Below are 15643 nucleotides of genomic sequence, written 5' to 3'. Positions count from 1 at the left end.
CAAAGGGGGTGTGGGTTCACCATTCACTGAAACCTGCACCTCCTCCACCCCACACACTAAAATCCAAACCTGCCCCAGACAGGGCAATGGGGGCACAACATCGGAGGAGATCCCCACCCCAAAGGAGGAAGGGATGTTGCAGGAGAGCTCTCTGTGGCAGATTCGCCTGGTATGAATCACAGGGGTCTCCCTCCTCTGCTGTTGAGGCTGGTGCCGAATGCTTCCACAGACAGTGACCAGCAGGGGCCCTGCAGTGCCATTCTGGGTCATGCAGGAGAACAGGAGATACCGTAGTGCTGCATTGCTCAGGTACAATGGGGAAGGGGTAGCAAGTGGGGAGGCAGATGAGCAAGGCTGACAGAGGCCACAAATGGGGAAGCTCACCCCACCTCCTGGGGAAAGGGGGAGTTTCAGGTGGGACTTCCCACTGCATGCGCATTCGCTGCCTGGACCAGGGCCCCCAGCTGCTGTGGAGAAAGCCCTCTTGCAAGGTGGAAACCTGGAGGGGTGAGACCTACCTGGATTAGCAAGAAGCAGCCTTTTAGGTGGGGCAAATAAAGCAGGGAAGGGAGGTTGGACGAACAGCTAAAAACCCAGACCCTTCCCACCAGCCCACACACCTCTAAATCCAGGGGGTATTCCCGGGACCCTGTCTCCACTGGGGATAACGTCCCCGTGCCAGCAGCCTCAGCCATGCTCCGGGCAGGGAGGGAGAGCGGGGAAAGGAGCCGGGAGGGTGAACCGCAGCAGAAACCAGTTCTAAGACCCACTGAGTGTTTCCACAGGTAAATTTTAAAAGAAGTGATTGATTCTTGACATTCAAGTCTCCATTTACTAACCGCAGGCACTTATCAGGGGTGAATATATGGGGGACTGGAAAGGAATCAGGATACCTGCGATCCGGGGCGGATCCGTCAATAAGGCCGACCCCACCAGCTGCAAAGCAGTTCAGAAGCAGCAATGCTGGAACCCACCTCCCAGCCCCAGGGAACCAGGGTGCCTGGCCCGACATCAGCCCGCCCAGTAAATGCTGCTTCACCAGAGACCGTCCTGCTGGGAGGTGGGAGACAGGAGGGCGTCACTCTGGCGTGGCCAACAGAGGCCACTGCATTCACAGCACAAGAGGTCTCCTTCGATGCCCGAATGGGAAGCACTCAGCACTGGCGTAAGCGGGTACAACGCCAAGGTGTCACTTACACCGGCTGGGAATTTGGCCCACAGCCCAGCTCCTGCTTCCCAGGCTGGCAAGGACCAGGACTGCTGCAGAGGCTGCACCTTCAGCCTGTGGGGACGGAGACCAGGTGCTCGTGCAATGGGCCCCAGGCCAGCACCGGAGAGCTAAAAGGAATTAACCCCTGCAGTTCTCAGCTGGAGGAGTGGAGGGTGGCCCCGGGGGGGAACGGGGGGTAGGAGGAAAGAGGGAGAGACACACCTCTCCAGTCATAGTGACTTACATGAATGTCCATCAGGACTGTAACAGACCATTTCTGACCTGCAGAATGTCAGGACTTGACCCCAGAACTCCAGCATTGATTGACTGGCCAACTACCTGCCTAATCCCCATTGAAACAGATAGATCTTACCACTGGCAAAACAAAGACATGAGCAAGACAAGTGCTCCCGCTATCCCAGACAGACAATAACCCTGGCAGGAAGGAGGATGGTACCTGGTGGCACACAGCTACTGCAGCAAGGTTACAGAGCAGAGAGCGTGAGGGCACGTGCAGAGGGGTTGGAGGCAGGGATGCATCTCTCTGATCTCAGGCTTCAGGCTCACAGACAGCGACACCCTGCACGCAGAAGAGTCCCCGGGCATGAATCAGACAGGCAGGTCGTACAGGTCAGCACCACAGATGGTTTATTAAAACTATGGGACGGTGCAAAAATATATATATAAGCTATTAAAACATCCCAACCAGGTCTGAGTAAGTCCACAGAGTTCACGCCTTTTGAGCTGGTGTTTTGTTTGCTTTCTTCTTCTTCTTGGCTTTACCCTGCTTCCCCTGAGTCTCTTGGCCATGGCTCCCCTTGGCCTTCTTTGGCGAAGGGCCCTCTGCACCTGCCTTTCCCGCTCCTCCTTTCCTCTTTCTGTTCTTCTTCCGTGCTGCGGCCTGCCCTGCTTCTGGGCCTGCCTCTCTGCAGCTCTCCGCCCCGTTCTCCGGGCCTGCCTCTCTGCTGCTCTCCGCCCCATTCTCCTGGGGAGCCTTTTTGCGGTTCTTGCGTTTCTTGGTAGCTGGCAAAAAGCCTTTCTTCTTCCGCTTGAGCGGCTCTGCTCCAGGGGCGTGCTCAGGCCGGGCCACTGCCTTCTCCTTTTTGGGACGCCTGCAAACCAAGAGCACCAGAGATCATGGCACGTTCCAGCTAGGGAGGTGACATGCACCGCAACCTGCCCCCTATGGATGGCAGTACGGGCCAGTAACGGCAAGCGGAAGCACGGCAAGCGGATGGAGCAGGTTAGCTACGTTCAGCGCCCCAGAGAGTCAGTTACATCATCTGAACATTTGCTCCATCTGATCACACAACAGCCCCAGCTGGGCCGGAGCCAAGCAGATAAACAACAGCTTCAGAGGAAGGCAACCCCAACTCCAATAATGAACAATGCTGTATACACTGATTTTGTGTGTGTGTCTCTGTCTGTCTGTCTCTCGGTGTACACAGGTTTCGGGAAGTGGGGGGACAGGAGGGAGAGTGAGAGACTTGATGGGGGGCAGCCAGCTCAAAGATGGAAAGGAGGATCCCGGGGGTTCCTACTTAAACTTTTGGGCTCATTCCAGCCCCTGCAGGCCCTGTTCTCGCCGCCTGCCCCTGTCCCAGGCATGTGCACGTTCCCACAGGGGTGGGGGCCCCACAATATTTCCATTGCGGGGATGCTACCTCCCCCCTGCATAAATTAATTCGTTAAGCAGCAGCAATTGCCCATGTTTACAAGACACTATGTGAAACCCCACTCCTATCTGATTCTATCTAGTGCCCTTTGTCCTCGCATGGCATGAGAGAGGAGGGGGGGGTCCGGGCAGTTTTCAGCATGCCAGCGATCCCAACCGATACTTCGACTGAGTCGCCTCTAACCCTGCTAAGTTACACCAGCCTATGGCAAACCCGGCCACCTCCCGAACTCCCCTGGAGGCAGCGTGACTCAGTGGGGCGGCTAGACAGTTAATCCAGGTCCATTTGCCTGCTGGACTAGTGAGGTTACAGCACTGCTATCAGCTACCGTGTCTCTCGGAATACATGGAGCAGGCATTCGGGAAAGGATCCAGTCTTGAATTTCCCGATTTCTCTCCTTGTTTTTTAATCCAGAAAACCCTTTTCAAGAGCGTACGAGTCAGAGTCTCTTCACTGCAGAGGTCTCAGGTTCTCAGGGCTGCCCATCAGTGACGCCACCCGGGGAAAGATGGGGCCAAACTGCACCATTCAGTGCGCTGCGACACCTCCAGCCCTCTGGTGCCAGCCCAAGGAACTGACACAATCCAAGAACGATGTAGGGAATAAGATTTGGAATCCCTAAAGACTCCCTCAGGCACTGCCGGGCTGGCCGTCTGGGTAGCAGCATTCGCTCTTGTTATCCGCCATTATACCACGACCCTTCAGCATCACTTACACAGAACGCCCTTGAGTTAGGCTGAAGAATGAGCATATGTCTTGAAGGGGGAGAAAGTCTCAAACCCCCGCTTCATTAACTTAATTGGATTCCACTTTGTTCCTTAGTTGACACATTAGCCACCAACACGCCACTCTGTCTCTGGTTAAGACAGCTGGGCTCTGTAAACTCAGGCAAGACATCAGAGGGACAGAGAATGCCTAGCAGTGGTTTCAGCCGTGGATAAGAGTGGCAGTACTGTTCCATCATTGGTATGCTCTACCAGAGCTTACACTACTGCATTAGTAGGACATAATATGTTTTTAGGGATTTATCCTAATTACTTCACTGGGCTTTGGGTCAAGCCCTTAAAACCCAAACTGCGTGTCCGTGCGTACTGTGAAACGAGTCACACGCACTCCACAAGTCCCTCCCCTACAGATCATCTTACTGCCATGGAGGAATTATAACCTAGACGGAAAGCAGCCCTTGGTTGGGACCACGTCTTCTAATGTCTGCATAATTAAACTGATGCCACCACCAGGAAATGGCAAAGCTGTAAAGTTTGATTTTAGCCTGAAAACAAGAATGATTTCCAGGAACAGAGCATTTCTTTCTGCAGAAGTTAAATACAGCCCAACAACTAACCCGCTTGGTCTGAGATATAAAAGACACATTCAGCCCTATGCTTGACCCCCCACCCTGTTATTCTGAGAGGGTTTTAAAGCCTTGCTGAGGGATGCGGAAACTAATTTGTTTCCTACTCAGACTCACATGAGATAAAAGAGCTCAAAGGGGTGGGGTGGGGGCTAAAACAGTCACCTAAACCAGCTGACCTTGCCCTCCGGATCTGCTCTTCTCTTGCAATGGTCACAAGTGACCAGTGATCTTGAGAATCTAAGGATCTGGGCTCCCTACCCACTAAAGCGTTTTAATTTGGGCACCCAGAAACCAGGGCACCCAAAATCACAAGTCATTTCTGAAACGGCTGACCTACTTGCTACTCAGACCCTTCCCTGGGCAGCTAGAGTATCGGAAATACCCAGTGGTTGGGTATTTCTGCTCTCCTCATCCAGCCCGGCCTTCATCGTGGCTAGTCATACTCACACTGCTGGTCTGGTCTGCACTGCGAAGTTAAGTATCTGGAGACAGCACACCGGCTAACTGAAGGTGATCCGAGATCAGGGAGAGCTTGTTATCCTTCCCCCAGGGCTGACGAGACACCTGTACATGCTGCACTTGGCCTAATGAGGTCCCACCTCCACCAGCCCCATGACCTCAGCTCAGGCTGACATTCAGTCTCTAGCCAGTCTCCTATACGGCAAAGGCACTGATCTGTTTGTTCCTATTTCCCCAATCTGAGAAGCCAGAGCAGCACAGAAAGCCCGATGCACAACCTGGCGTAGAGGCCCCGGAGCTGAGGGTACATACGCAAATCCCAGCAGCTTCATGACGTTCCAGTAGAGACTGTCGAGGCGCACGGATTTCCCAAACCCCTCCTGCTGGCTCAGAGCCTGCAGCGTCTGACTCAGCTCCGCCAACTCCACATTCAGCTTCTGCAAGGAGAATTGTAGCAAATGAAGACAGACATACAGTGAACGGCATTCACTCCTCGTTCACAGTGGCACTGCACCCAGCTACTTCTTAAACCAAAAGCTACAACAGGCAAACCCCAACCCTCAGCCAGCCCCCACTAGGCTTTTCCCCTTCCTTAGGGACTGTCTATCTTGGGGGGAGACAGTGCCCCAGTACACACCTCTAGTGCAAAGACATTGCATCTGTGTCAAAACTGACTTGCACCTGGGTGGCTTATCATGGTTTCAAAACCATCTGCCATCCTGCGGACACCCACCCTCCCATTCCTAGTCCCATAATGCCCCTGTAGCAACACAGTATTGCTCGGGAAAGGGATGTTAGGAAAGCATTTTTGTAAGGGGCCTTTAATGCAGTTTTATCCTTTTTTGGAATCAAAGCTAATCATGCTCTCTGCTCTGTCTCTTCATATAATAACATAACTACCACCCAGCTTCCCACCCTACAAAGTAGGGCAGTATCATTATTCCCATTTTACAGATGAGGAAACTGAGGGTCAGGAAAAGGGGAAGTGACTTGTTCAAGCATGGCCAGTTCAAGAGGCCCTATATAAGAGCTAGGTATTATTATAATTATTGTGGCTGTTAAGGGTTTTTCTGTCATCAGACCCAGCTACTAACTCATTTTCTAAAAGCTGTACAGGGATATAGACATGGGAGTTGCACTGACTTCAATGGGAGCCATGTGGTTAAAACCCCAGTGCAACTCTTGGAACACAGGCCTTCACGCAGGATGCAAACAGGACAGCTGCTGACTGAAGTGTCAAGCCTGTAACAGCATGTGTGATGGACTGAACCTGGAAGGGATCACAAATTCAGCCAAAGTCTGGGCTCACCTGCCGGTTCACAGTTTTTATGAGGAAGTTCAACAGCTCCAAACACTTAATGACCTTCTCCTGGTCAACTTTCACCTTGAACTCGCTCACCGCCTTCAAACTCTGCAAAGGAAGGAAGGAACACGGTGTATCAAACTGAAAAACAAAGAAGTTCCCTCAAGAGAAAGCAGACAACAAGCGATTCGCAGGTTTAAAACATCAGTAAAACACTCAGAGAGGCAAGAGCCATCAGACTGCAAGAAAGCCTAAGAAGATAAGTGCCAGGAACTGCTATCGCTTGGGTTAATAAACATGACCGAACAAAGCAAGGAACGATCCTGCTAGGAGACTGCAGCAATCAGAGACCTACTACTGTACGCTGGATAAAAGAGGAAAGTTAATATCTCACCCGCTAAAAGGAGGAGAAGTCCATTGCTGGAAAATAGCTTCTACGGAGAGACCACCATCCAGTTCAGTGGCAGCAGGACTGGGGATTTACACACAACGTGCTAATGCAAAACGCTATTACCACGTATGTCTAAGAAGCGCCAATCGCCAGTCCCAAGAGGGATCTTGTCAATCAAGCATATTCACCAAAAAGGAGAGGGAAAAAAGCTCTCTCTGTATTTCCTTTTTGCACTGAAGGCTTTGAGACACCAGTATAGTTAGTCCTAAAGTAGAGCCATGCCAGCGGTAATGGAGATGGGTTAAAAGGAGGCCAGATTTATTTATGAGGGGAATTAGGGAAAACAAAGCGTGAAGGGCAGCAGCAGCAGCCGCCCTGCACAGAGATGCTGGGTCTTTTGTTGACAGATGTTAGAACCCTGCATGCAGGTGCCCAAGTAAATATCTGTCTATAGCGGAGTCAACAATAAGGCTACGATTTTTTCCACGGAGGTCGCAGAAGTCACAGAATCCGTGACTTCCAGTGACCTCCGTGACTTCAGCCCTGGTGGCCGGGAGCTGCAGCGTGGCCGGGAGCTGCAGCGTACCCCTGCCATTTGGTAGGGGTACCCCGCAGCTCCCGGTCGCATGGGCACCCCAGAGTTCCCGGCCGCCCCAGAGCTCTGAGCCACCACGGGCAGTGGGGGACCCTGGAACTGCGAGCCCCCACAGGTGGTGGGGGCCCCAACACTGGGAGTGGGCCCCCGTGGCTGAGCGCCCCATTTTGTCATGGATATTTTTAGTAAAAAGTCACGGACAGGTCACGGGCTTCCGTGAATTTTTCTTTTTATCATCCGTGACTTTTACTAAAAATAACCATGACAAAATCTTAGCCTCAGTCCGCAGTGTTGCTACCTCACTGCACTAGGCACACAGCTATGTTCTACAGTGGTGGGTGGTGGCTTCTCAACTCCAGCAGAATAGTTATTGATTTAGGTTTTTAAAAAACAACAACATTCCAACAAGCGTTTTCACTCCTATCTTGATATCCGCAGTACCTCAGGCAATTACAACTAATGCAGTGAAAAGGGAACAAACCAAACAGCAGCTCCCCTGATGAATAACCATGCTGCAAAAATAAAAAATAAATTCCCCTCGAAAACCATGCAACAGTCTCTGATGGTCAACAAAACAAACCATTCATGAAGTTTGCGAGGAATCCATTGGCCTGGCTACCTGCCGCCATCAGGATTGGTTTGACAACAACAACATTGAGATTACAGCCCTTTTGGACCAGAAGAGAAAAGCTTCCTGTGACTGGCAAAACCAACCACTATCCAGTCAGAAGCAGAGCTCTTTCCATCAGCTCAAAGCTGAAGTTCAGAGGAGGATCTGAGAAATCAAGAACAAATGGTGGAAGGACAAAGCAAAAGAAATCCAAACATTTGCTGACAGACATGATATGCGGAGCTTTTTTTGAGAGACAAAGACCCTGTACGGACCAAGTATCAGAGGGGTAGCCGTGTTAGTCTGAATCTATAAAAAGCAACAGAGGGTCCTGTGGCACCTTTGAGACTAACAGAAGTATTGGGAGCATAAGCTTTCGTGGGTAAGAACCTCACTTTTTCAGATGCAAGACGGACCAAGTTCATGTGGCCTCACACCTCTGAGGTCTGAAGATGGTAGTACCCTTCTTCAAGATAATGAATCCATTGAAGAGCACTGGAAGGAACACTAACAAAAGCTTCTAAATCAAGAATCGACTGTGACTGACGACACCATCAACTCCATCCCTCAGCACCCAATCTGGGAAACTCTTGCCAACCCACCAACACCTGAGGAGGTCCGCAAAGAAATTAAACAAATGAAGAACAATAAAACACCATGTCCTGATGGCGTACCAGCTGAAGTACTGAAAGTGTGGAGGAGAAACACTAAGGGCTTGTCTATACTTACGCGCTGGTTCGGCGGCAGGCAATCGAACTTCTGGGTTCGATTTATCGCGTCTAATCTGGACGCGATAAATCGAACTCAGAAGTGCTCCCCGTCGACTCCGGTAATCCTGCTCGCCGCGAGGAGTAAGCAGAGTCGACGGGGGAGCCTGCCTGCCGGGTGTGGACCGCGGTAAGTTCGAACTAAGGTACGTCGACTTCAGCTACGTTATTCACGTAGCTGAAGTTGCGTACCTTAGTTCGATTTGGGGGTTTAGTGTAGACCAAGCCTAACAAGCTTCACTTGCTGCTCCTCAAAATCTGGCACACCGAAGAAATTCCTGCCAACTTACGTAATGCTAACATCGTCACCATTTTCAAAAAGGAAGATAGTTGCCACAGCCGGCCCTATCGAGGCATTGCCCTCCTCTCCATCACTTGGAAGATTCTTACTGAACTGCCTGCTCCTTTTGCAGAGGAAGTGCTTCCAGAGTCCCAGTGCAGCTTCAGACCATCAGGAGGCATCACTGACATGATTTTGCAGCCAGGCAGGTCCAGGAAAAAATGTCAAGAACACCACCAGGAGCTGTATATGGCCTTTATCGAGCTGACCAAAGCCTTTAACCCTGTCAACTGTGAGGCTCTGTGGAAAATCATGTCAAAGTTTGGCTGCCCAAGCAAATTTATCACCATTGTCAGACTCCTCCATGACCAGATGACTGCCTTCATCCTGTGCAGTGGCTCTACCTCTGAGTCCTTTGTCATCCGAACTGCTGTAAAACAAGGCTGGCACCCACCCTTTTCTCCATTTTCTTAGCAGCTATGAAAATGTTAACCCAAGACGGTCTACAACAGGGTATTGGCATCCAATATCGGATTGATGGCAACCTCTTCATCCTTTCTCGTTGCCATGCCAGAACTAAAGTAATATCGGCAACAATAACCCAACTCCAGTATGCAGATGATTGTGATGTAGTTGCAAACTCAAAGGAGGATCTACAAACAGCCCTTCTCTGAAGCTTACAAAAGCCTAGAGTTAACTCTGAACATTGGCAAAACAGAAGTTCTCCACCAGCCAGTGCCCGGTCAATCATCAGACCCAGCAAGGAAGATCTATAATCGACAAAGAAAAACTAAAAATATAGAATACTTTGCCTATCTTGGCAGCCATCTCTCACAGAGGGCAGACACAGACGTCGAGATTCAGCACAGAATTCGCTGTGCCAGCCTTGCCTTTGGCAGACTGTCTCGCTGGGCGTTCAGCAATCACAACATCAGAACACATACTGAGTTGTTAGTTTCCAAAGCGATGGTAATCCCAACTCTCCTCTAGGGCTGTGAGACTTGGGTGACCTACAGAAAACACCTGAAAAACCTGGAACGTCAGCACCAGCACTTTCTTCGGAAGACCCTAACATAAAGTTGGAGGATCATCGCACTAATGTCAGTGTCCTCACAGACGCCGACATCTTCAGTGTTGAGGCCCTGATTATCCAGCACCAGCTGAGGTGGAACGGGCACTGTGTGTGCATGCTTGAGGTACACTTACCGAAACAACTGCTGTACGCCCAACTCACCAAAGGAGAAAGGAAACGAGGAAGCCAAAAGAAATGCTTTAAAGACACCCTCAGGATAAACATCAAGAGATGTGGCATTGACACCAGACACTAGGAGACAGCAGCTCAGGATAGGGATAACTAGTGAAGATTTGTCAGAGAGGGAACGTCCACTTTTGAGGAAAACCACCTTGCTCTGGTCGCAGAAAAACGCCAGAAAAGAAAGGACAGACAACATTCGCGCAGCAATCACGGCCCAACCCGGTCTTCCAACACCACCTGCAATGTCTGCCAACAAGCCTGTGGCTCAAGAATCGGACTCTTCAGTCACCAAAGGACCCATGAAAAATAAAACCTGTGAAAGAGCTCAACCTCAACGGATCGCCGCCGCCGCCGAAGTACAGTCAAAGTCGTTTTAGTTAAATAAAACAATTTGAAAATGCTGCATTTGTGCATTTTTAATTGAATCTGAATTTCTATGTAATTAAAGCTAGTAAAAATCACAGGTGAAAAAATCATCATCATCATCTAGTAAATAAGAAATGCATCATTCACCTCTAACGTAAAAAAATTTAAAATTAAGAATCTGAATAAATGTAAGGTAAGCTACATAATTGCTTAAATGAATGTGTATAGATATAGTGTATCCTCCTGATTAGCAAAAAGCAGCACTAAAATTAGTGTAGCAGAGGCTATATTTAGCTGCAAATCAGCAGGTATTAATGGCTACTAACCAGTGACAGTCAAACTTCCTTTAGGAAAATAACTAAAAAGTACAAGATTAAAATCGATGATTTAAATCAAGGCTTCCTGCTTGCTGATTTAAAATCAAGAGTAAAATCAATTATTTACATCGCTTTGATTTGAATCAATCCATGCTGCAATAAAGCCAAATGCCACCAAGGGGGTGAGAATGACTGTATACTGTGTATCGGGGTAAAAGGAGAGAGTTTATCTGGAACAAGGCAGGAATGCCACAAGTGCACACGGGGGACAACTGCGAAAAGGCACCGTTGCAGAAAGTCTCTCAATGTGACTGTGTGCCAAGTGACACCATATGTGGAGTCCTGGAACTCGCACACTAGGTTATGAATTCACAACTACAGACTTGTTGAATCTCTCCAAAAACTCCTCCTTTTCTTCTGCAACTCAAGATCCTGTCTACACTGAGCTGTCAAGTCTCCCCTATCAGCCAGGTCAGTTTCAAATAGCAAACAGATCTATAAAGATTGCAATTTGGTCTCAGACAATTCATGAACAGTTTAGGAAAACGACTACATTTACCGAATAAACTTCCCTTGAGGATTATTCGCCCGCCTCTAGCGGAACTTTACTCACTTCAAAACATAAAATAGAATTAAGAGGGTAAAGAAATCTGAATAAATGTTAGAAAGGGAGGATGCTCCAGTGGTCAGGAGACTCGGTTCCCTGCTCTACTACAGACTCCCTGTGTGGCCTTGGGCAAGTCACTCAGCCTCTGTGTGCCTCGGTTCCCCACCTATAAAATGGGGCTAATGGTACTGCCCTGCCTCACGGGTATTTTGAGGATAAATACATTAAAGAGTGTGAGGAGTGCAGATTCTATGGTGATAAATACCTGAAACAGACATCAGAGCACTCACACAGACGCCTATTCCCACTGTATCACATACAACATAGATCTCATTCTGACCCACCGGTCACTCCAACAGCTTCAGAGAAGTTACTCCTGGTTTACACCGGAGTAAATTAAATTAGAATCAAACCCCTTATGTATAGCAGATCCTGAGGAGTATAAAGAATTCTATTGCACCAGAGAAGCTCCTTCTTTGACTGTGGATTGCAACAGAAGGGTAAAAGAACAGTTGGCAAGACAATCCGATGCACAGCTTTACAGGAAAATAGAGCGGAAACATAGGATTATAGCGCTTTCAGAGTAGCAGATAGCTCATTATCTTTAAGGGATTCTGCACCCCTGAATTAAACTTCTTACAAAAATACATTCATTTCATGATCAGGTCCACCAAATGTTCCACAAGCAGAGCCAGCAATTGAATGCCACCACGTTCTGCAGGCTAGAATTCACATCGCCACTCCATTTGACTGTCAATAATTTGCTAATTACTCCCCCTTGGTGTGTATAAGCTATGCTTCCCTATGGCAGAGCTATCAATAACCTCCAAGGTTACACACGAGTCGATGGCTCTAAAGTCTCTCAGGTAAAAGGAAAAACAAATATTAGCGGTGTAATTAAAAATACTCACACGCCTGAAATTATTCCACAGACTATGCACATTCCATTTACCCCTCTCCCCACAAAAAAAATCAGCAAGTCAATTATTTGTTTAAACCAATAAAGCAGAGATAGATTTGTATTAAAAGTATCCTTGTTAATATTGAAATAGGATGCTATCAGGCAAGCATTATTCTTTGTATTACAGTAGCTGAGATCAGTTGAGAGTGGGGGGCCCCTTATGCAAGGTGCTGTACAAATACATAGTGAGAGACACTTCTGCCCTGAAGAGTTTATAATCTACACAGAAAAGACAAAGGGCGGGAGGGGGAAACGGAAGAGAAATAAAACTATTTGACATTTTGAAAATTAAAAACACTTTTGATTATTAAAACAAAGACTTCAAAATCACCCATTTACTTTCTACCATGTATGCTGTTTGTTTCATTGTCTGAGCTTAGTGAAATGGTAGACGGAGGGCATGGCTAACTTGCAGATGTAGAGCACTTTGAGTTAAACCCGCCTTCGTAGAGCGCAGTAGGGAAAGCGCTGCAGTCTGTCCACACTGACAGCTTCAAGTGCACTGGGGTGGCCACATTTGCAGCACTTGCAGCTGCATTGGGAGCGGTGCATTATTGGCAGCTATCCCAGCATGCAAGTGACTGCAACGTGCTTTTAAAATGGGAGGGGTGGGGTGGAGTGTGACAGGGAGTGTGTAGTGGGGGGGGGTACAGAGAGTGGGTTTTAGGGGGGCTGAGAGCACGTCAGCATGCTGTCTTGTAAGTTCAGACAGCAGCAGACCGCCCCCCACGCCACTCCCCGCCTCTCTCTCTCTCACACACACACACACACACACACACACCATTCCCAGTAACGGCTTGCATGCCGGCTGTCAGAAACGGAGCTTTGAACGGGCATTTCCGCATTCCTACAGAACTTCAAAACAATGACAAGAGTGGCCACTTGACTTAAGGGGATTATGGGACCTTTCCAGAGGCCGATCAGAGCACAGTAATACAACACCTCGTTCACACTGACGCCCGGGCGTTGTAGCCAAGGCGCAGCAAACGTTATTCCTCTCGCCGAGGTGGAAACCAGCAGCGCTGTAGCCGCAGAGTCAGAGCGCTCTACGTGCCTTGCCAGTGTGGACGGGGAGTGAGCTAGTGCGCCCAGGGCTGCTTTATTGCGCTGTACCTCACAAGTGTAGCCAAGCCCAGAGACTCAATAGTTTCTATTCAGTTGGAGTTCTTGATTCCCAGACACTAACACCATGTCGTTGTGTTTGAGTAATAAAGGCCTGATTCAGAGCCCTCTGAAATCAAAGGAAAGACTCCCAATGATGTTAATGGGAGCAAGAACAGTCCTGAACTACCTATGGCCTAATTTTCAGAAGTACTGAACACCTGCAGCTCTCACTGAAATCAAAACGGCATTGGGTTGACACCTCTGAAATCAGGTCTTTGGTGCAAATTTCTTTAATCTCAATGGATTTCAATACAACTAAACTGATGCAGTCACACTGGTGCAGTAAAACATTTAAGCATGGGCTTTAGTCCCCTTGACTTAAGTGCTTTGCTAAGTTACATCAGCAAAAACCCTGCTTTGTACCAGTGCCTGTCTACACTGATGTAGGTGGGTTGCATGTAAGAGGGTATATAGATTTAGTTATGCGAGTGCAAAATCTCAAGACCACTCCAGCATTCTGTTGGTGCTATGTAAACACCCAACCAACCAATCACCTATTGGTGATAAGCTCGATCAGACAAATGATTGCCAATCACCCAGCGCAGAAGAAGCCAATATTAATTCTTGCAGCTTGTGCAAGCTTTAATGGTGCAGAAGCTGGAGAGAATGATTTTAATGAAATCGGATCCAGACACGGTTTAACCTATTGGGTTTCTCGTCCAGCTCGTGCTCATTTTTTGACGAGGGCAATGAAGATATTTTCCTCCAAGTCTGAAAGCACATAAGTTTATTAGAATCCTTGTGCACATTATAGCTGGGATGATGAAAGTTGCCAAGGAAGCCTTGGACACCCAATTCCCATTCTATTTTACGTCGCTTCTTACACTGCATTCATCACCATAGTATCTGTGCACCTTCCAGCAGTGCATTACGCGAGGTGACTAACTTCTGTCACAAGTGTTTATTCCTCTCATCCTCTCTGCAAAGGGAGACACGTGCACAAGGGAGGATTTTTTACGTTATTATACATGCTGCACTGTGCTTTGCATTTGAAATGGAAGGTGGTGAGGTTTCGGATGGTCCTCAGTCCCTGGAGGGGTTTGTTTCCCAGCTGTGGGTCAGCGCATTTTAATGAGAATTGTCTCCAAATCCCATCAGCAGCTTTGAAAAATATCAGCCCAAGTATTCCTGCCATTTGCAGCATAGACTACTGTTTGTACATCACAGGTTTGCATGAGGGTTTGGTTATCTTCACCCCCCCGAAACTCTATGAAAGAAACTCTACACAGTCTGTCTAGGTATGCAAGTCACTGTATGGAGTGCAATTTCTACTACTGAACACTCAAACTTTTAAAATATATTTTACAAATGTAAAGCAAAAGTGATTACCAAACAACAAAGGGCACAGTGCATATACAGCAAATATGTAACTATTCTAACAATACTTCAGACATCTGTAGCATCCTTGCGAGATACTAACTAAACCCCTACAAAGTTGATAAATATCCTCCTATTATACAAGGGAAAACAGAGACATGGAGAGGTGAAATGACTTGTCCAAGGTTATGGAACTTGTAGTTCAAGATCCTTCACAAGGACAGCTTACTGATCAAATTACCCCGTCACCCTCTCTAACCATCATGGGAAATGCTGTTTACACCCTTTATGTCCACACTGGCACTATTGGCCAATCACAGTATTTCCGATTGTTTCCATTGTCGCTACCCTAAGAACCACCAGTGCCACTTAACAAGGAAACTCAGCTCGGATTTCAGCTCAGCAACACCTTCGCCAGTTAATCATTCTAGCATATCTGAGTTGTCAGCATATTTGGGCAGGTCATTCTCCAAGAGGAAAAAATAGGAAGGCAGTTTTCACAGCTGGAATTCCCATCTCACTCCAAGCCAAATACCAGCAGCACAGTCTCTGCCTCGTCCTGCTTATGTCCAAATGACAGAGGTGGCTACACAGGGGATCTACTGCCTCTGAAGGCTTCTGCCATTGCCAGCATCTGGCATTTCTTATTCTAAGCCTTACCGCGCATAGGGCTGCTGTCTGGAGTGCAAAGCACAACTGGAATTTTCCAATTCATTATTTTTCCTGTGTTACTAAAGCCAGTGAGAGACACAAAAACAGTCTTCAACAGAGGAACAGAATAGGAGGAAGTACAGTCCGATGGTTTGGGGGCTAGCCTGGGACTTGAGACACCTGGGTTCAAATTCCCTGCTCAGCCATAGGCTTCCTGTATAATCCTAGGCAAGTATCTATGTGCCTCAATGTCTCTCTGTGAAATGGGGATAATAGCACATGGCTACATCACAGAGGTGAGGACACTGGAGATCGTGAGGTACTCAGATACTACAGCAGTGGGGGGTCATGGAAGTACAA

At 48.2% G+C, this 15643-nt stretch overlaps 1 protein-coding gene across 1 annotated transcript in view; it reads right to left on the bottom strand.

The window, feature by feature from the left end:
* Positions 1-1835: 1835 nt before the first annotated feature.
* Positions 1836-15643, bottom strand: part of MYBBP1A (MYB binding protein 1a) — an 81162-nt gene continuing 67354 nt past the window's right edge. Inside the window, exons 25-27 of the mRNA XM_054008609.1 lie at positions 6009-6110; positions 5012-5136; positions 1836-2322 (exon numbers count right to left, since the gene is read on the bottom strand). Coding sequence (XP_053864584.1) covers positions 1941-2322; positions 5012-5136; positions 6009-6110 — 609 coding nt within the window. The 3' untranslated portion in view covers positions 1836-1940. The remainder of the gene's footprint in view (positions 2323-5011; positions 5137-6008; positions 6111-15643) is intronic.

This window comes from Malaclemys terrapin, chromosome 18, assembly GCF_027887155.1.
Source record: "Malaclemys terrapin pileata isolate rMalTer1 chromosome 18, rMalTer1.hap1, whole genome shotgun sequence".
Taxonomy (NCBI): Eukaryota; Metazoa; Chordata; order Testudines; family Emydidae; genus Malaclemys; species Malaclemys terrapin.
Note: the sequence above shows the minus strand (reverse complement) of the source record. Positions and strands in the feature narration are given on the sequence as shown.